At 30.1% G+C, this 21,836-nt stretch overlaps 3 protein-coding genes across 16 annotated transcripts in view; 2 read left to right on the top strand and 1 right to left on the bottom strand.

Annotated features, from left to right (window-relative positions):
- The window catches only part of LOC110614210 (proline-rich receptor-like protein kinase PERK3), a 57,335-nt gene extending 49,626 nt beyond the window's left edge, over nt 1-7,709 (bottom strand). For 4 of the 10 annotated variants that reach the window (XM_043955755.1, XM_043955751.1, XM_043955752.1 and 1 more), the window contains exons 1-10: nt 7,542-7,698; nt 7,390-7,434; nt 7,263-7,316; nt 7,131-7,175; nt 6,716-7,048; nt 1,741-1,827; nt 1,576-1,646; nt 899-975; nt 659-803; nt 331-516 (exon numbers count right to left, since the gene is read on the bottom strand). In XM_043955755.1, coding sequence (XP_043811690.1) covers nt 331-516; nt 659-803; nt 899-975; nt 1,576-1,646; nt 1,741-1,827; nt 6,716-7,048; nt 7,131-7,175; nt 7,263-7,316; nt 7,390-7,434; nt 7,542-7,611 — 1,113 coding nt within the window. In that variant the 5' untranslated portion in view covers nt 7,612-7,698. Of the gene's footprint in view, nt 1-330; nt 517-658; nt 804-898; nt 976-1,575; nt 1,647-1,740; nt 1,828-6,715; nt 7,049-7,130; nt 7,176-7,262; nt 7,317-7,389; nt 7,435-7,541 lie in introns of all 10 variants that reach the window. The other 6 variants (XM_043955758.1, XM_043955759.1, XM_043955754.1 and 3 more) reach the window with 5 other exon arrangements.
- LOC110614208 (proline-rich receptor-like protein kinase PERK3) overlaps nt 1-21,628 on the top strand; it is a 38,086-nt gene extending 16,458 nt beyond the window's left edge. Inside the window, exons 12-16 of one of the 4 annotated variants that reach the window (XM_043955739.1) lie at nt 19,399-19,469; nt 19,679-19,752; nt 20,265-20,388; nt 20,821-20,982; nt 21,251-21,628. In XM_043955739.1, the coding sequence (XP_043811674.1) occupies nt 19,399-19,469; nt 19,679-19,752; nt 20,265-20,388; nt 20,821-20,982; nt 21,251-21,340 (521 nt within the window). In that variant the 3' untranslated portion in view covers nt 21,341-21,628. Of the gene's footprint in view, nt 1-19,398; nt 19,470-19,678; nt 19,753-20,264; nt 20,389-20,820; nt 20,983-21,250 lie in introns of those variants that run through there. The other 3 variants (XM_043955742.1, XM_043955738.1, XM_043955741.1) reach the window with 3 other exon arrangements.
- On the top strand, nt 8,583-18,392 carry LOC110612679 (proline-rich receptor-like protein kinase PERK1). Of its 2 annotated transcripts, XM_043955773.1 has the most exons (10): nt 8,583-8,782; nt 8,958-9,008; nt 9,118-9,168; nt 9,273-9,605; nt 9,674-9,760; nt 11,411-11,481; nt 11,685-11,767; nt 12,497-12,634; nt 13,168-13,326; nt 18,314-18,392. In XM_043955773.1, exons 1-8 carry the CDS (start codon nt 8,698-8,700, stop codon nt 12,624-12,626), a joined length of 891 nt encoding a protein of 296 aa, XP_043811708.1. In that variant the 5' UTR covers nt 8,583-8,697; the 3' UTR covers nt 12,627-12,634; nt 13,168-13,326; nt 18,314-18,392. The 2 variants fall into 2 exon arrangements, with proteins under 2 accessions (XP_043811708.1, XP_043811709.1); XM_043955774.1 differs by lacking the exon at nt 9,118-9,168 and having other exon boundaries at nt 8,585-8,782.
- Nucleotides 21,629-21,836: the final 208 nt, after the last annotated feature.

Below are 21,836 nucleotides of genomic sequence, written 5' to 3'. Positions count from 1 at the left end.
TAAACTATAAATTCTTCCGTTTGATTTATATCAAAATCAAGCTTTGACTTGTACCAACGATTGAATTTTCAGAGCAATAATTTTTTTCAAAAAGGGTTGCTGAGAATAAGTTTTTCTTTAACAAAAAATTCTATATCTATTATGCATGCTGATTAGTGATTATAATTTATAATACACTATTCATTAAGAAACTCTTAGCAATTTATTTATTTGATTTCCATTGTATTTCAGTTTCAAAAAGTGTCTTACATAAGTTAAAATGATATAATAATAATAATAATAAGAGCTCAGAAACAGAAATATAATCTCTAGCTTGATCTTTGTACTTACTTGGCTCATTTTTGGACGTAATTTCATAGGTTTATAGACACAAGCTGCTGCACAATAAATCATTCGACTTATTTCTTTTTTGCCATTATCCTTTTGCAATTTGAAATCAACAAGATTATTATACTTTTCCATATCCAAATCTTCTTTATTGTCTGTTTCCAGAACTTGTTTGAGAGGAGAAAGTGCCTGAAATTTAAAAAACATAAACTGAATGATATTCAAATTGACGCACAAAGGTTACTTAAGTAATTCATTAGGCAGAAACAAGATATTAGTTTCTACTTCTTTTTAATTATACTGGCAATTTAAAAAAAAAAAAAGTACATACCCAATTAACTAAGCGCTCATTGTCTCCAAGTATGGCAAATTTCCCTGTAATTAACTCCAAAAGAACAACGCCAAATGAAAAGACATCAGACTTTTCAGTGAGCTTCCCTCTCAGATCAGCTATGTAATACTCAGGAGGTTCATAACTGCACTTTGAAAAAGTTTGCATGAGAATATGAAAAGTGAGTAAGCCAAGGAAAGGTGATAAGTTTAGGTAAGAAACAGAAACAATTAATCTTACGAAATAGTTCCCCTTGGGCCAGTAGAAACGTGAGTATGAGAACTCATAAATTCTTTGGCAAGTCCAAAATCTCCAATCTATAAAAAATTAATGAAGAATTTATTGATATATAAGTAAGTTTATTACGTCATATAACATAAACTCAAAAAGATCTTCTTACAATTTTTTTTTCCACCTGTCTCATATTATAATCCACTTTCATTTTTCAAATAGTAGTTCATTTGTTGTTTTCCTAATGCAAAAAAAGAGCCATTACAGTATAAATTTTCCTGTTTTGAAGACTCTAATTCTATTGAGATGATATCACAAATAGTCAACCTATGTAATTAGATGATATCGAAATTGAGAAAAACTTATTTGAACTCGATACACATAAATTCAAACCATATAAATATAAGTTTCTTTATAAAAAAATCACATAATCCACATTCATGTGTTTCGGACCTATAAGTTTCTTCACCACTTATTTCAAATTCTTCAGATTTAATAGATTTTATCAACCTCTTCTCTTCAACAAAGTTTTTTATTGATATTTTTATTATTATTTGAAATTTATTGAGAGTTTTTTTTAAACGTGGCATTGAAATAATAAGTTTAACTTATAAATTCTCCATAAATTTTAGTTATAAATATAAATAATTATATAGAAAAAGTATGAGAATTTAAAAATATATTACCTTTGGGATAAATTCATCACCAAGAAGAATATTAGCACTTTTAATATCTCGATGAATAATTCTGGGTTTACCTATATAAATAAATATTATTATAGAAGAATTAATGAAAATATCTTAATTAAAAAGAAAAAAATAATAATAATAAAATAAATTCTAGATACTCACAGATTTCATGCAAGTATGCTAATCCTTTTGCAATGCCTAAAGCAATTTTCAATCTATCTGACCACTTAATAGTATGCTCTTCCTTTCCTGCAATGTTATTTTCCTCGTATCAAAATAAAGAAGAGAAGAAGAGGGGTAAAAAAAGAAGGATAATCGTAAGAAATCAACTATCATAGTTATGTGATTTGAATAAGTGTAAGCTTATTTAGGAAACACATTAAAGTTAGAATTTAAGCATTTAAGATATTGTATTATAATATTTTTCATAAAATTTTCTCTCTATTTTGCCTATATGGACCTTACGGCAGATTGAATATAGTTAAATTTTTGTGTCTATTTTCTTTCTCTTTCACACATATTGTAATTGATGAATGTATATAATATTGTGTTTGTTTCAACCCTGATATATATATTTTTTAAAAGTTTTACCAGCATAATTTACTATTATTTTATATCATAACAATAGTTATATATATATATATATAATATTTATAATTATTATGTTTTTATTTTTAATATATTAATAATACTGTAGAGTGGGGTAGGAAAAAAACATCTCGACTGTATTGAAATTTGTAAAAAAAAAAGAATGTGTCTGTACAATGGTCAGTGGGACTTATATAGTCCTTTGATACAGTGATGAGAAACACGTGAGGAACTAATATAAAAAATAGTCCCTATATCTACAAAAACAACAAATATGCCCATATCCTAAAAAAACATAAAATATAGCATTAAACAACATTTATCTCTATATGCCCCCTGCAAATTGGAACTAAGAGGAAGACCAATGGCAACTTGGAATATAAGTGTTGATGTTGGCCTAAAAGATAATGGCTTTGTGAGCAGATTTGCAAGTTGTGCAGTGGTGGAGATATGAGAGGGACTAATGAAGCCTCGCTGAAGTTGTTCACGGACTATGTGACAATCGATTGCAATATGTTTCATATGCTCACGAAAAATTGGGCTAGCATTAATGTGCAAGGCATCATTGTTGTCGCAGTGAAGAGTGACTGGCAATTGGATAGGTACCTGCAAGTCCTGAAAAATATAGGAAATCCAGAGTAGTTCACACACTGTACTAGCCATTGCCCGATATTCCGCCTCAGCGGAAGACTTAGATACAGTGGGCTGATTGTTGGTTTTTCAAAAAACCAGCAAAGAACCAAAGAATATACAGAATCCAGTAAGGGATTTCCTAGAGAAAGTGCAAGAAGCCCAATCAAAATCATAGTATGTTGTGAGAGGTATTGTTTCAATGACAGAAAAACGTAAGCCTTAGTTTATAGTGCCTTTTAGATATGGAAGGACATGCATAACAGCCTCCCAATGAGACTTTCTGGGTTGATGCATGAATTGACTTTGATGCTGAATAGCATAACTAAGGCAAGGTTTTGTTAAATTGATATAGAGTAATCTCCTAATCAATCGTCTGTAAGCATGAGCGTCAGGGAGAATATCCCCAACATCCAGAGAAAGATGCAAACTTTTGGACAAAGGAAAGGGGCCTGGTTTGCATGACTGCATACCAGCATCCTTCAGAATGTCAGAGGTGAATTTAGTTTAGCTTAATATGGTGGCAGTGGAGGACCTAGCCACTTCAAGACTAAGGAAATACTTTAGGAATCCCAAGTCTTTAGTAGTGAACTTTAAATGCAAGGCATGTTTAATATCAGTCATGGCAGTGATGGAGGTATAAGTGAGAATAATGTCATCCACATATATCAAAAGAGCTAAGAAATAATCATCAGTATGTTTAACAAAGAGACAATAATCATGAACAGATTGATTGAAATTCAAGGACTTGAGAAAACTTAAGAACTCAATATTCCATTGTCGAGAGGCTTGTTTAAGCCCATAAAAAAAATATTTTTCAGGTGGCAGACTTGCCCTAGCAAGGCCTTATAATACCTTTGTGGAGGATGCATATAAACTTCTTCTGCTAGAACACAGGCCATTGTTTCTGAGTAGCCAATGCAATAAGAATTCTGATAGCAGCTAGTTTTGTAGCAGGAGAAAACCTGTCTTTATAGTCTACGCCTTCTATTTAGTTATAGCCTTTAGCCACCAAAAGAGTCTTAAACTGATCAATTTCACCATTGGGTTTGCATTTCACCTTGTACACCCATTTACAATCGATGGCTTTCTTGCCTTTGGGTAAGGTTGTAGCTACCTAAGTATTATTTAGTTCCAATGCATGCAACTCATGTCGCATTGCATTGATCCAATTAGGATCTTGGGATGCCTGAGCATAAGTAGTAGGCTCTTGTGTGTGCAAAATATTCAATATATAGGTCTGGTGTTAGGATGTGAGGCAAACAGATGAGAGTGAAGGATGGGCAATAGTGGTTGCAGAAGCAAGGTTTAGTGGCTCTGGATGACCTCCTAGGACCAGAAGAATCAGAAATAGGTGAAGAGTGAGAGAAAGGAGAGGATAAGGGTGGGAACTGTGTATTTTCTAAGTCAAGTATGGGAATAGGTAACACAACATTTGGAATATCTTGTGATGTTGTAAAAGGGAAGACATATTCATAGAACACAACATCTCTACTAATAAAGATGTTTCTAGTAGCTAATCATAAGGCTTATAGGCATTATGATTGCTGGCATAGCCAATGAAAGCTGCCCAAATGGATTTTGTGCCAATTTGTCTTTGTGATTACTAGTTTTCGTGGCAAAACAAAAGCATCCAAACTTTATGAGGTAGAAGTAATCAGGAACTCTCCTATAGAGTCGTTGATAAGGACTCTCCCACCCAAATTGAGTCATAGGAAGGTGTAGAGATAAATGTTGTTTAATGTTGTATATTATGTTATTTTAAGATATGAGCGTATTTACTGACCTCCTGTTGTAAGGAGTTTAACATGTCATTGAGTTCATTTATTTTAGTAGATGTGTCAGGCATATCAAGGGGTGTATCCTTTTCTTCAGGGGGACTCTCAACAACAGCTACTACCTTTTTTCCATGCCCTATGTTTCTATTTGTTTTGAAGGGCTGCCCACTAGTCTTGGTTTTGGTTTTAAACCACTCAGGGTATCCTATAAGTTTAAAACAACCATCCTAATAGGGCCATCCATGTCACAGTAGGAGCAATGTCCCTTTTTATAGTCAGGCTTTTTCTGTCTCCCTTGGTGTTGTCGTTGTGTTCTATTTAGCAGGACAAGGGGTTCAATATTCCCACTCATACTTCCTAATATTTTCTTTTAAGACTCAAACTTGAGTACCATAGAGTAAGTCTTATTTATACAGGGTAGCGAGTCCATACAAAGAATCTAGTATCTCACAGCTCTATAGTCATCACTTAAACCCATAAGAAACTACATGAGCTTAATTCTATTGTTTATCTCATCAATGGCTTTGGATGGTCTACAGATACATGGAGGAGGGTCTCCATTGATCCCAATTCATCCTAAAGCCTTTTTAGTTTTGTAAAATAGATAGATGCAGATGCATTGTCTTGAAATATTAAGATCTTCCTATGTAATTTATAGATCATGGTCCCATTACATTCACTGAATTTTTCAGTGTTTTCGAGCCAGAGACCCTAGCCAAAGCTGTGTAAATGAAGCCATCGACTTATTCTTTAGATATAGAGTTTAATATCCAAAACGTGACCATGAAGTCACATCGTTTCCATTGTTCACAGGAATCAGATCCTTTATCAGGCACAAAAATTGTACCTTCTATGAATTCTAGTTTTTGCTTGGCTCTTAGGGCTATCCTAATGGCTCTATACCAAGATAAGAAATTAGTTCATATCAGAGGAGCTAAAACTATAACCATACTTGGATGGTCTGAAGATTGGAGAGTAAGAGGATATTCAAGATTTTGAGTCTCGATCTGGCCTTTGTCCTTCTCCCCTGTGGTTGTGCCTTCTTTACTGTTATGTCCTCATTCTGCTATTATCGACGAGATCTACTTAACATGCAAGGCAGATCTTGGTGTGAAGGTGTGAGATCTAGTAAAAAGAATGACTAATTTTGAGGAGAAGGGAGAAGATGAGGACAAAACAGGAAACTTAACCCGCTTTAATATCATGTAGAGTGAGGTAAAAAAAATACATCTAGACTGTATTGAAACTTGAAAGAGAAGAAGGTTGTGTCTGTACAACAGTCAGTGGGACTTATACATAGTCCTTCAATACACAAGGGGAGAAACAAGCGAGGAACTAATATCAATGTAAAACCTCAGCCTAAACTGACCCAAATAACTTTTGAACCCATTTTTCATTTGTCCTAAAATGATTAATCTAAATTATTTAGTAGTTTCATGCTAGCTAATATATTCAATTCCATTTTTTTTGTAATTTTTCGATTTGGGACGTTTCATTCTCCTCTGCTAAATTTTTATGACGTCCTTATCGCAGTTGAATCGGATACAATTGTTAAATCGGGATCAGATCCTAGGGTATTGTGGTTCACTAGTACGTCGGACGGCTCCACCTCGTCTCGTATGGGTAGTCCCTTCCTCGTAGACCCATTAGCTCCACACAATTTTTCTGATCCAGAGTAGTTTTGATACCAATTGTAACACTCTGACCAAAATCATCCAAATAATTTTTAGACTCATTTTCTACTTGACCCAAAATATTTAACTAAAATTATTTAATGATTATGTACTAACTATTATATATAATTTCATTTTTTCCTTATTTATGGATGTGAAATGTTTGGATAAAAAATAGTTTCTATACTTACAAAAACAGCAAATATGCCTATATCCTAAAATAACATAATATACAGCATTAAACAGCGTTTATTTCTGCAAATACTAAATACTTTTATTTTTATGTTGTTAATATGTATTTTTTTAAAAAATTTAATATTACACGTAATTTAATATTAAAAATAGTTAGTTATTTAATATAATTATATTAAATCATCATAATTAATTTTAGTAATTTTATTATTCTCTTGCTCTTTTCGACTTATATATATATATTGTTGAAAAATAATAAGTAGGAAAAGGACTAACCATGCAAACAAGACTTTAAAGAGTTGTTGGGGACAAACTCATAAACAAGCAATCTGTTGGATGCATCATCACAGTATCCTATCACCTTCACAATATTTTGGTGAGGCTCAATGCGGCTGAGGATTTCAGCCTCCATCTCATATTGATTTCTCGCCAGTTTCTCATGCTCTGGGTTAGCTTGATGTTTAAACCTCTTAATTGCAACAACTTCACCATTTGGAAGTTCTCCTTTAAAAACTTCACCTGTAAGACCATCGCCTAGCCGATTGTTATCGCTAATGGAGAAATAACGAGCTGCTTTTGCTAGTTCTTCATGAGAAAACGTCCGAACACCTGGACTACATAATATAATTAAATATGAAAATTCTACTTAATTTTTGTTAATCAAAACATATCAATTAATAAAAAAATATACCTTTTTTTCTGTTAGCAGCTGCCTCAATTGGAATAGTACTTTCCCCTATGATCTCCAAAAAGAAAATAAAAATCAAGAACTTATATGTGGGATAATTATGTGCAAGATGAAACTTCACAAGATATTATATACCTTTTTCTGTGCTGATATTTGCCTCAATTGGAATAGCAGTTTTCTCTTTGATCTCTAAACGAAAATAAAATAGAAGAAAAATTAAGAACTATGTATGCAAGATGAAAGTTCACAAAATATTATATACCTTGTTCTTTGTTGACAGTTGCCTCAATTGGAATAGAACTTTCTTCTATGATTTCCAAAAGAAAATAAAATAGAAGAAAAATCAACAACTTATTAAATGGCATGGAATTTATACGCGAAATGATATAGATGCTAAAAAAAAAAAAAAAAAACCTGCAATGGGTGGGTGATTACCGCTTTTCCTCCTATTCCCCCGCCCACAGAAGCAACAGCCAGGCGCCATGGCTGCCCCCGAGGTTTCTTGCAGGCGTGCTGCTGAACTTGCGAGAAAATGAGAAACAAGCAGAAAGGTTTTATTTTATCTTATAATATGTATTAACCACTATTCTTCCCTTTTTTAATTAGAAATAATTATATGATATTTTATCTTTATTTTTATTTATTTATTTATTTTTAATTCCTAGGCCAGTTGTATTTTTGTGAATCCAGCTAGCTAATTGGAAAGATGAAACAGGTATGCTTTATCGTTTTTATAATTTTTTATTATACTTTTTATTTTTTATTTATATTTTATATCGAGTAATTGTAACACATTCAAAGAATAACATAGCATTCGCTGCCAACTTGCTTTTGCCTCAATTATTGAATAAGACGAAATATTACAAATATCGAAGTCTTTAAATATTAATTAATAAATGCAAGTTGACGAAGACTCGTGGAATAAATATCTACAAGTCAATGAAGACACCTAACCAAAATATAATAATAATTGAGTTTTTTTTTTTTTTTTCAAATTATTAAGTGCAAGTTGACAAAGATTCGTCGAATAATTATTTTCCGCAGGTCTCTGTTAAAGAAAAAAAAAACTCACGTGAAGGAAGACCCTCAACGAAGATATATTAATATTATTTGTGTTGTGATAACTCTCGTTTTAGATTTTTTAAATATATTTAATATTAACAATATAAAAAATAATTATTTAAAAAATATTTTAAATAAATTATTATAAACTTTTTAAAATTAGTATTATTAATTAATTTTATTAATTTGAGTGAATAAATTTTAAAGAAGAGATAAAATATGCATTATATTAACTGATTAGCAGCAACCTTTAGCTTTCTTAAAGTTTAGTAACTAATCTTTTACTAATTCAAAACAAAATTTTTAATCAGATAAATATTTCTAACATTAACTCAATTGATTACTTGCCATAATACATCATTTCAATTGGAGAGCTGGTGGAAGGTATATTCGTGGGATATGCTTGTTTTTTTTGTGGGGGCTGTTCTTAAAATGTTTGTTCAAGATTAATTAAGAAAAACATGTCCAAGTTAAAAGGATAACCCACTCCGCCCAGCATATTGTCACCATGGGAAAAACTGTAGGGACTCTGCAACTTTTGATCGGCTGCTGCAAGACCACTTCTGAGTCAGATGGCCGCCAAAACGACACAGGTACTATTTACCGGCTCTCTGTAACTAATCGATCTAAAGTAATAGAACGCAGAGCCTCTTGAGTTGTATATGCTTCCATCGTAAAACTGAAGCTTCTTTCTTTCAATATTGAAGTTGTCTGTGTACTCTGTTTTTTTTTCCCTAACTAATTGTGGCTAGTTGTAATTTTTTTCAGATGATAGATCCGAGTTACCTGCACCGCCACCTCACCAGTTGAAGGAATATGGTTATAAAGAACTAGCAGATGCTTCTTTCTTTCAATATTGAAGTTGTCTGTGTACTCTGTTTTTTTTTTTTTCCCTAACTAATTGTGGCTAGTTGTAATTTTTTTTCAGATGATAGATCCAACTTACCTGCACCGCCACCTCACCAGTTGAAGGAATATGGTTATAAAGAACTAGCAGATGCTTCTTTCTTTCAATATTGAAGTTGTCTGTGTACTGTGTTTTTTTTTCCCTAACTAATTGTGGCTAGTTGTAATTTTTTTCAGATGATATATCCAAGTTACCTGCAACGCCACCTCACCAGTTGAAGAAATATGGTTATGAAAAACTAGCATATGTAACTGGGTATTTCTCCGGAGACTATCTCCTTGGGGAGGGTGGTTTTGGACAAGTCTACGAGGCAACCTTAGATGGTGTAAAAGTTGCTATAAAGAAACTTAAAGTACCAAAGCTGGAAAATAAATTGGAGGAGAGTGAGTTCCTTACCTGTGTGAATCATCCAAACATTGTTAAGATGATTGGGCTTTGCAGGGAGGGATCCAATAGAGTGCTTGTTTTAGAGTTTGTTCCTAATAAGACATTGACATATCATTTACACGGTGAGTCCTTTTACTCAAATCATAAATATAATCTTATTTTTTAGTGTGATTTATTATGTCTTTAACAGATGAAAAGAACAAGACTCTGGACTGGCCAACCAGAATGAAAATTGCCTTGCAATCTGCACATGGGTTGCTATATTTACATCAAGGCTGTGAGTATTTTTACTGCTTTCTATGAATTTTTTTTTTCTTTTCAAATCATGCAGAAAAAATAAAAATGGTGTATAACCAAACTGTATTTTCGGATTCAAGAGTGTGTGGCATGGTTATTCAAAGTGTCAGATCAGCCAGCGTGCTGACGTAGCAAATTTGTTCAACACACGTCAACTGATCATTTCAATAGTCATGTAGCATATCTTTTAATATTAAATTTATATTATATTTTTATATCAAACTTAATTATTACAAAATAAATATTTAAGATTAATTTTTTTTTATTTTGAAACATTATTTTCGGTATATTTTTAACAATTTCTAAACAAAATGAAACTTTCTAATGTCTGAGAATAAAAATTTAACGTTAAATATTTATTTTTTAATAATTAAATTTAATAAAAAAATATATAAAAATATTTCTTTTTACTAGTATTTTTTTTAATTATAGTGAAGAAAAGAAATTATTCTAAATTAAAAAAAAAAATCGGGTGACCGTCTTGGTCTATGAATGGTTGGATCTATAAGTGCTGAATAAGAGGAACTTATTTAACACTTATGCTAAAATGGTCTTGTGCTGAAATGGCACTTGTTGAACACTACAAGTATTGAAAAAATTACCCAATAGTTTATATAATGAAAATAATTTTTTAATTTCTAAAAATAAAAAATTAATTTTAAATATTTATTTTTTAATAACTAAGCTTAATACAATAAAAATATAATATAAATTCAACACATTTATACAACTTCCAATCTCCAATCCAACCAAAATTTATTTATTTTATTTGACATTGTTTACCTTATAGGCATCCACTTTAGGATTAACTAGTAACTTTCAACCTTGATTTTAGTCTGATCTGCTTCATTGACCCTCTCGTGAGAACTAGTCTGCAACTCTCGTCATTGTTATTTTATCCTTAATTTACTTTTAAAGTAATCCTCATATCGCATTTAATGTTATTGCATAATTTTAACAGAATACACAAGAGGCTACTGTCTCAATTTTATTCAAAGAAATAACTGTATTAAATTTATTTTCAGGGACCATTATCTCACTTTTTATTTAAAAAGATCACTGCTTCAATTTTACATCAAGAAACCATTGCCTCACTTTACTTCAAAGAGTCCACCGTCTCACTTTTATTCAAAAAAATCATTATTCTATATTTATTCACTTTTATTTTAAGATCACTTTACAGGTTGTCACATTTTTAAAAGAGGGATTTTAGGTTGGCTGTACAATCGTGGGCTCCTTATCACTTATAGAATTAACTATTACGATCAATAATTGCTCATTTTTTCTCTTTTAGCAACGCTATGTGTCGGTAAAAGTATCAATCTTTAGTGTCATCCTCTCTTGGGTGCAAGATGGTTGGAGGCTTTGGGCTGTGCTGGTTGATTTGCAAGGGCTGGACTTGGTGTCAGTTCGGTCCATCGTACCAGGGAAATTGCCACAGCGATAAGCTAGTTGTCCAACACTTTGAGAAGCATGTCACCCACTCGATTATATATTTAACTTTTATTTTTTTTATTTTTCTGCGTGATTTTAAAAAAAGCTGATATTCTATGCTATAAATAATTGTTAAAAGTATAAATATATTATTAATTAAAATTTTTTTTATCTCTTATTACATTTTTTTTTTCAGGTGAACCAAAAATTATACATCGAGATATGAAAGCAGATAATATTCTGCTTGATAATAATTTTAATGCGAAGGTATTATTTATATATTAACTAGTAGCATTTAAACTTTAATCTAAGTTTGAAGATATCTTTTTGATAATATTGAAAATTTTGTGTGATTTTATCAATTTGGATATAAATAAATAAATTTATTACATTCTGTTTTTTTCTATAAAAAAAAGAAATTATATGTTAAAAAAAAATCTAACAATTTATATGAATCGTTATTGATTCAGGTTGCTGATTTTTCACTTTCTAGTTTTTTGTCGGATACTGATAAAGTTTCCCACATCACCAGTCTATTTAGGGGAACTAATGGGTAAGTATATATACTTTTTCCTTACAATCCACTTTTGAATTATTAAATAAAAAGTATAATGTAAAATAATGACGGGAGCTTATGAAAACAAAAAATAAAGTAAAATGACAGTTATTTTTGCAAAGTAATTCTTTATATAAAAATTTTAAATTAATAAAAAAAGACTATTTTTCAGATACATATATTTTTTACAAATTAATATTAAAAATTATATTAAATTAATAACATTTAATTAAGTTATTTAATTATAATAATAAAAAGTTATAATACAATTATTAAAATATTTTATTCTATTGTACATATTTTTTTTTTTGGTGTTTTCTGAAAATATCACTATATATTATTATATATCAATTTATTAATTTTTCATAAAATAATCACTTTAATCTACCTACAAATTTATAGAATAAATATATAAATGTCAGAGTGTAATTTTTAAAATTTTACCAAAAAAATATATTTGCATATTTTTTAATTATTATCATGTTTTGTTAATATAGAGCATATTCTCTATATTATGGTTGATTTATAAAACTAGCTATTACTTTAAAAAATTTGAAGTAAAACATAAAGTTTCTATAAAATTTAATTTCTTTTCATCTCAAAACAATTATACTTGATTTAAATAAAATGATGGAGAAAAAACTTTCTTTTCAAAGATTTATCTAGTTAAAAATTTTAATTTATGGAAAAATTTTAACTTAATTTTTTATTTTTTCATTATTGCAGTTATGCGGATCCAGAATATGGTAATACTCAAAAAATTTCAGATAAATTAGATATATATTCTTTTGGTGTTATACTTTTAGAATTAATTACCGGAAGAAAACCTTGTTCTGATCACGGGATGCTACAATAGTCAAATGGGTAAGACATTAACGCATGCATATGTTGATTTAATTATAAATGATTGGATAAATATTTTTTTCTTTATAATATTCAAGATTTTTTATAATTGAGAGCTTTTTATTATTTTTTTCCCCTTTATAACTATGTTTAAGACTAATTGAGAACTCTGTTTTTTTTTTCTCTTCATAATGTTCAAGATTTTTTAATTAATTGAGAGCTTTTTAAATTAACTTTTTTTTCTTTATAACTATGTTTAGACTAATTGAGAACTTTGTTAGAACTAAAGTTATATAATTCAATTAAATTATACTTACATATGATTTATATTTAAATATATAATTATATATTTACATTTCAAATAAGTTCACACCTCTTATTTTTTACTTTGACATATTATAAATAATCAATGGAAATTTTCAAGTACCTTAAGCCATATATTTTTCTTTAAATTAAACTATTACATGCAGAAAAGAATTATTATAATGATATTTATAGAAAATTAAAACTTTAATTCAATAAAAAAATTATTAACAAATTATACTTTTGTTCAGGCTAAAAGTAGGATTGGACAAACTTTGTACGAGGATGATTGTACGAGCCTTGTTGATCCAAGATTGAAAGAGTATGAGGAAGAAGAAATGATAAGAATGATTTATTGCGCTGCTGCTTCTCTATATAAACCTTCACCTTTTCGACCAAATATAAAACAGGTAAGAGTTTATATATGTGATTAATTAAACGTCGTTATGTTATTTTTTAATTTTAATTTTATTTATTATATAATTTATATTTTAGTTTTAATTTTATTTATAATATAATTTATATTGCTTTAACTAATAATAATAATAAATTTTAAAGACATTTTGATTCAATATTAATATATATAACATTTTTTTAAAAAAATAATTTCATATAATTAATAAAACTCCAATAAACATTGGGAGTTTAATTCCAAACATGGAAGCAAGAATGATTAATGGACTCTCTAGCTGATGATTGAGTTGCCATTGTTGCTTGTCTCCTATCCCACTTAACCAAGCTATCAACTCTAGAGTTCAAAATTTGTTTATAATATGAAATAATGAGACCAAGCTCTGAAAAGTCTGGAAGACTGCTGTGTAAAGCTTGGACCACATGCTGGCAATCCGAGATGATGCAACCATTTAATGGCAAGAATTCCACCGCAAAAGTAAGACAGCGAGCAAAGCTAAGGCTTCTACAACCGCCTGTGAGTCATTTTTTTCCGAGAAATCAGACACAGCTCGTTGTCAGAGTCCTCGATCACAATGCCATAGCCAACGAAATCTTAAGCTGAGAATATTGCTCCATCAATTTGACAGAACAATTCACAAAAGCTTGTGTTAACAAAATATACGTATAAACAGGTTTTAAGGCGTGAAAAAAAAAATATTTTTTTTAAAAGTTAATTATCCCTTACGTTTGTTGTAAAGGTGTAGCAATACTCTTTCAGGATACAATAAAATCAAATCACAGAAGCAATTTTGTAACCTTTTAGAAGAAATTCAGGTTAAAATGACATGGAGCAACTAGTCTTGGATTTTACGATAGACTTGGACCAGGGTTAACTTTTGTATTTTAATTATTATTTTTGGATATTTTGGGTATTTTTATAATTTTGCACATTAGGGTTTTGTTTCTATTATAAATAGTCTCCCTTGGCTATTAGAAATGGACTTTTCAATTTTTGAGGAATTTCAATAAGACTTTTTGTCTTTCGTCCTATCTTTTCTCTTATTTCGTCTTAGCCAAACGATATTGGTTGAAACTCCTGACGGAGTTTAAATAGTCCTTTATCAGATTGGTATCAGAGCAAAGTTCGACCATGACAGATAACCAAGAGGTGCGACTTACTGCGATTGAGGCATCTTTGGCAGAATTGAGGGAGATGATCGGACAATTGACCCTACAGCAGGGAATTCACCAACCCGCTGCCGCCGCACACCCCCAGCCAGTCGCCAATCCTGAGGTCACCTATGTAGTGAAAAAAATCTTATGTTCAACAAAACAGGAGAATGAGACGCAAAAGAGGAAGATTGTCCAGGCAAAGTGTCGAGTATGAGAGGCAATTCGCAGGCTAATTATAGATAGCTGCAGTTGTGAGAATCTGATAGCTAAGCAATTGGTGGAGAAATTACAGTTACCTACACAGCCGCACCCTTCGCCATACAAAGTCGGATGGATTAAGGAAGGTCCGACAATTGAGGTCAACAAAATCTGCAGCGTGCCTATCTCGATCAGTAAATCTTATGCTGAACTTGTTAATTGTGATGTTGTGAATATGAATTGCTGTGAAATTTTGCTAGGTCGCCCTTGGCAGTTCGATGTTGATGCGTTGCACAAAGGAAAAAAGAATTCATACATGTTCACGTGGAATCAAAAGAAGATTACTATCTTGCCTTCCGGTTCTGTTAAACATTCTAAAGTGGAAGGGAAGAATGTTGTTGTTGTTTCCATGGGAGTACAGAGGCTATCAGGCACAGTTGAGAAATCTGAAGGCACATTGGCCTTATTGGTGAGAGCAAAAGGTACAATGGAGGATGCACCATCTTTAACACCACCCGTCAAAGAGCTGTTGAAGGAGTTTCCTAAGATAGTGGAGGAATCATTCAAGCTTCCATCTCTGCGAGATATTCAATATCAGATTGATCTCATTCCTAGATCAAAACTATTGAATCTACCTCATTACAAGATGAGTCCAAAGGAGAGTGAAATCCTTCAAGACCTGGTGGAATTTGCTAACAACAGTGTTGTCCATAGCTCCGCAAAGATGTCACCATTTGCTGTTGCGTACAGGAAAGTCCCAGCGCATACAGTTGATCTTGTTGCTCTTCCCACAGGTTCTCACAACAGTATTGTAGCAAGCAACTTGGCAAAGCAGCATGTGGATGTTTTCAAACAGGTACAACAATGCCTTACAGAAGCCAATGACAAATATAAAGGTACAGCTGATAAACATAAGCGTTTCAAGTCCTTCAATGTCGGTGACCAAGTTATGGTGTATTTACACAACGATCGTGGTGGAGGACAGAAAAAACTTGACGCCAAGAAGATTGGTCCATTCCGGATCATTCAGAAGATCAATGACAATGCCTATGTTCTTGACCTCCCACATGAGATAAAAATTTCCAATACGTTTAATGTGGCAAATCTATTTCAGTACTACCCTGCTGATGACAACTCGAGGTCGAGTTCTTTACAAGTGGAAAAGAATGACATGGAGCAACTAGCCTTAGATTTTACGGCAGACTTGGACCGGGGCTAACTTTTGTATTTTAATTATTATTTTTGGATATTTTGGGTATTTTCATAATTTTGCACATTAGAGTTTTATTTTTATTATAAATAGCCTCCATTGGCTATTAAAAAGGGACTTTTCAATCTTTGAGGAATTTCAATAAGATTTTTAGTCTTTCATCCTATCTTTTCTCTTATTTCGTCATACCCAAACGATATTGGTTGAAACTCCTGATGGAGTCTAAATAGTCTTTTATCATAGAATTTAAAAAAATATATAAAAAATACATATAGAGTTGGGCATCTCTTTAGATAGACACGGAGATGTTTGGATAGAAAATAATAAAAACAGTATTTGTCTGAGCATAATTTCTATTTTAATTAACCACGTGTTCAAACGACAAGTATTTGATTTATAATATAATATATCAAAGGAAAAATTACTTTTTTATCTGCGTAATTAACAGATTCGTCCTTTTATTTTTAGAAACCAACATTTTCGTCTTTTAGGTTTAATTCTTTCAAAATTAGAAGTCCCTCCATAAAAAATACCGTCGGTGAATTATATAATTAATAGATTTGTCCTTTTATTTTTTGAAATTTAATTTCATCAAAATTTAAGAAAGAAAATCTCAAATTCAATCTCAATTTTTATAAACAAAATAAAAATTTCAATAAATTTAATATTTAAATTCAGAAAAAATAATAAAAATTAAAATATATAAAATTTAAGTTATTAAAAATAAAAAGTTAAAACTCAATATAAATTATTTTTGTTATGCCGCTCACCATTGATTACTGCTTGCCATTTGAAAATTTCATTATAACGTTCTTGACATTTTAAAAAGTCTACTAATTAGTCTTTCTATTAATTTTAGTCGTTAAATATTATAAAAAAAAATCTAAAATACTCTGATATGGATGGACTAATTATTTAACTTTTTAATAATTTGAGAGACCAATAAATAATTTTTTTCTAATCTATAGGGACTAAATAATAAAATATTTAGTGATAAAATTAATAGAAAAACTAACTAGTAGACTTATTAAAATGTCTCTATGTCAGAGACATTTTAATATACTTTTCAAAATTGAGAAACTAAGTAGCGTGTTTTTTCATACTCTGAAAACTAAATAGTAATTTTTTCATTTTATTATTGATAAGAGTATTTTGGGATTATATTTATTTTCCTACTTTTGATCAATCATTGATTTAACAAAAATTTTTTACGGAGAGATCTTAAATTTTGATGGAGAGATTTTGAATTTTGATGGAGGAAGTGTTGATTATAAAAATAGAGAAACAAATCTGATAATTATGCTATACTTTAGAGATTAAAAAGTAATTTTTCTTATATTAATTTTAGATTCCCTCTAAAATGTCTCTCCAACATACTTTCAGTAAAAATGTTTCACAAAATAAACACTTAAAAAATCTTATACCGTTTATTTTAGCAGTTTATTTAAACAAACTATCAAGTTTTTTTTATAACAGCTTGTTGACGAGACACGGCCGGACGGTGAACTAATTCCCATTGTGGGACTGTTGGTCCGCTGCTGTCCACTTGACTAATGGATGCTGACACCTGGACCTGTTTTGCTATTCTGACAGGCCTGCCAGTCAGATATCCATCGAGTAGTGACCTCTACTATTTTTGCGTTGGTTTGGGAATTGTGCTGCCATAGTTCCAAGTTGCGAGCTTACCATAATTTCCAAGCAATGGCAGCACATTCAGCTGCTATCTCTTGTCCCTTAAGCATCAAAAACTGCATCAACGAACTCTCCAATGAACATCTAGTAAATTGCAAACAGAAGACCTTAACCTTTATTCGATCGGGTCCGCCGACAGGGAAGATATACTTTTAGTATCATAATCCACGAATTCTCCAATGAAATTACCTAATAATCAAAACCCAGAAATCAACATATACAAAGGTATTGCAGTGGGTCTTCATTATGTTTAACCGCCTTCTACACCAGAAGAAACCTATTAACCACGGGCCTCCATCCACCACCTGTTCAAAATCAACGATGTTATAAAAACGAAACAAGAATCTTTTCGCTTCTAGGGCAACCATAGACACTCCACCCGACGGATGCCTCAGATGGGCCATCATAGATTTCATTGACTGCACGTTAATGTAGTTGTAGGTTAAAAACATTCCTACCATGCAAAACTCATAGTTCGGTTTGGGTTGCTCTTTAGAGATTCTAACAAGTAGAGGAATAGGAGTATCTTCTTCTTCATCCAATGAAAGATGGGTGAAATCTTGTTCCATGATTAGAGACAGACACGAAGAACAGAAACAAAAAGAGAAAGAAAATTATAGGGAGATAGCTACCACAGAAGGATAACGGAGTGAAACTATTAACTGTAGTTAATTTATTTAGTTGATTATATATATGGAGTAACATTTAAAGATTATATATTTGTGATGCAGATAATTGAAGTTCTTGATAGAAAAATGTTGCCCAAGGAGATAATGGATAGGAACGACATCGACGGTCTGCTGGGTACCATATATGAATTTCCATTTCTAATAAATTTGTCAAAAAGTGTTTTTTTATGGAAATTCAGATTCTCAAATACATGAGAGTGTTCATATACCAAATCAAAAGAAAGTTTTATGCATTTTTGCTCTGTTTTCTGTTTTACTAGCTGTGGCTTGTTCTTATTTGGTCAGATGGAATACCTCCAAATACTCAAATAAACATGCCAAAGATATATGGTTATAAAGAACTAGCAGCAGCAACTGAATATTTCTCCAACGCACGTCTCCTTGGCGAGGGTGCTCTTGGTCAAGTGTTTAAAGCTACTTTGGATGGTAATGACGTTGTCATCAAGAGACTTAAACGAATCCGACCAGAAAATACGCTGAAGGAGATGAAGTTCCTTGGCCTTGTGAGGCACCCATATCTTGTCAAAGTGATTGGGTACTGCAGCGAGGGAGCCAATAGAGTGCTTGTTTCAGAGTTTGTTCCCAATAGAACCTTGACATATCATTTACATGGTGAGTGCTTTTTTATTGCCATCTTCTCTATATTAGTATAACAATTAAATAATTTGAGTTAATCACTTTAAATTTAATAAAAAATTAAAAATTATTTGAGAATACTGTAAATTAAATTTTTATTTGCCATATAATGACTTGTTAGAGTCTTACACATCTCACTACTCTATTCCTTACATTATTTCATAGTTACATAAGCAAAAACAAAAATCTGATCTAAGAAAATTAATCATATAAATCCTAAATTAATTAAGTAAAATAAAATCATGATAAAAAAATTTAATTAAAATATATATTCTAATTTTAACTGATGTATACAGGCGAATATATTTTGGATTGGTCAAAAAGAATAAATATTGCCATACACTCTGCAAAAGGATTGGAATATCTTCATGAAAACTGTTAGTATTTTCACTCTGTATAGTCTGTAATTTGATCTTTATAATTATATATGTATCTTTTTTATTAATTATTTCATTGAAGTTTTTAATCTCTTTTTGTATATGTATTTTTAGGCAAACCTAAAGTCTTACATGGATATCTCAAAACAAATAATATTCTTCTTGATGATAACTTTATACCGAAGGTAAGATGTTTTTATAAAAATTATTAATGTTTTTATTTAAATTTACAGTTAAATGCTAAAAATTTTGAAAAATATTTGAAAAAAATTGTGATTTTATTTATTTAATTAATGCTAGAATGTAAGTTAATTTTATTCCGGTTGCTTTTTTTTTTTTTTCATATCAAATTATATGGGAAAAATCTTCTAATTTTTGTAAATTATTGATTCAGATTGCAGATTTTGGTCTTCACGATTTTTTGCCAGATCGCATTTTTAGTACCCGCGTATCGACAGGAAGTCTATTGTAAGATATTTTTCCTTATTAATTAAATGATCGATGGAGTACAATTATACTTTGAATAGTTAAAATTTTAAAATAGAAAAATAACAGAAAAAAAATATTAATTTTAAAATTCTATTTATTTGTGAAAAATAATTTGTATTTATAAAATATTTTTATATAAAATAAATTTTATAAAAAATATTTTCAAATCAGATAATTTATTTTTTATTAGTTGATTTTAATTTAAAAAATAAAATTTATTAATAAATTTATATATAAAGATTTTAATAAAAATATTAATACGTAGAAAATCACTTATTGCTTTTAAGAATGAAGTCCTTTTTTTTCCAGTTCAAAAAAAAAAGGATGAAGTCTTTTTTTTAAATAATTTTTTTAATTATGAAAATATTTTTTATTAATTAAAATTTTAAAATTTTTTAAATATTAAAAAATATATTTTATACATCATCAAATGAAGATTTTTCATATTTTTTTTCAGGAAAAAGAAATTCTAACCTCACTTTTCATTGCAGTTACGCTGATATTGATCAACAAAAACTATCAGAGAAATCAGATGTTTATTTTTTTGGCATCATACTTTTGGAACTAATTTCTGGAAGAGAATATATAGTTAATGGCTTCCCCATTCTTTATTGGGTATGACACTAACTCTTTATACGCTTAGCTTTTATTTATATATAAATTAATTTTAATCATAAATTATTAATTAGTTTTGCACTCAGTCCACAGTCAACCCATAAAGCTATTTAATTTCAATTTAAAAACTTAAACTAATTAATTAAATTAATTAGATTTAGAAAATATATAATGTTTAATAATTTTACATATTTGATCTATATGCATGATTAAATATAAGGAGACCAATATTTTTTTATAATTCATATAATTTATTTATGCCTTGTTTTCTAATTTATTTATAAATATATGCGGACCAATATAATTAAAATAATTAGAGTTTTATAAATTTAATGATAGTTATAGATTATTCATGACACAAAAAAAAAAAAAAGTTTATTTCGATTTTTTTGAAAAAAAAAATAACAAATAGTTTCACTATTCAATGTTCAGGCTGAGGATCTGATTAAGCAGGCATTGGATAATGGTGAATATACCAATCTTGTCGATTCCAGATTACAAGAAGAATATGAGAAGGAAGAGATGATTAGAATGATTTACTGTGTTGCAGCTTCAGTATATAAACCTCCACGGTTTCGACCAAACATAAGCAAGGTAACTATAAAATTCTAATTAACCTTAAAAAAAGATTTTCTTAAATCTTGAATTTGTGATTATATTATTTATTATATAAATTAATTATTGAAATAATTTTTTAAACAAAAATTTTGAATTAATTGGGCTAGCTTCTTACCTAATTTAAAACTAATTCCTTAATAATCTATTAGTAAGTTAATTATAATCTTCCCTGTCAATACTAATTCATTAATTAATTAACTAAGATTTATACGTTTAAGCATTCTTCCCTTGCTAATTGATGCAGATTGTTCAAGTCTTAGAAGGGAGGATGCCTTGGAGCATAATCTGGGGAGAAAACGACAACGCTTTCCTTAACTCTCTTTCGACCCCTTGATTTGAGAATTTTGTCCTCGTGGCGTGATCCATGTTTATGGTTTGATTATGGTTATTAGTTCAAATATTGTGATTTGGTTGTCTATTCTCTTATGATATTAGGTTTGAGGTTTTGAATTGTTTTAGTTGTAATCTCAGCTTCTTTTGATGAGAGATTCCTGCGAGAAAACAGTAGAAAAATGTGATAACTGTGAGTTTTAACTTTTAATCACCTAGTTGTACATGCAACAGCAGAAACACAAATGTAATATGCATCTTCTTTTGTTAATGATCAACTCCGTCGCCAGTACATGCATGTAAGTTTCACAGTTTTTTCGCTTTGCATAATTTATCTTAATTTTGATCGAATTTGGAGAGTCTAATGATCAGATTAATTACTTTTTTATACTAAAATTTTTTAATTTATTAATAAAAAAGTTTATTTATAAAAAAAAATCCGCTGGATTTCATCTTTTAAATCATTGTAAGCTCTATTATTAAAATGTTTAATGAGAACA

The sequence above is a fragment of the Manihot esculenta genome, chromosome 4 (assembly GCF_001659605.2).
Source record: "Manihot esculenta cultivar AM560-2 chromosome 4, M.esculenta_v8, whole genome shotgun sequence".
Lineage (NCBI taxonomy): Eukaryota > Viridiplantae > Streptophyta > Magnoliopsida > Malpighiales > Euphorbiaceae > Manihot > Manihot esculenta.
This window is presented reverse-complemented; position numbering and strand designations above follow the sequence as displayed.

Coding starts and splice junctions, on each gene's coding strand:
- LOC110612679 (XM_043955773.1), top strand. CDS start 8,698: ATGGGAAAAACTGTAGGGACTCTGCAACTTTTGATCGGCTGCTGCAAG. Junction 9,169..9,272: donor TCACCAGTTGAAGGAATATG/GTTATAAAGAAC, acceptor AATTTTTTTCAG/ATGATATATCCAAGTTACCT. Junction 9,606..9,673: donor ATTGACATATCATTTACACG/GTGAGTCCTTTT, acceptor TGTCTTTAACAG/ATGAAAAGAACAAGACTCTG.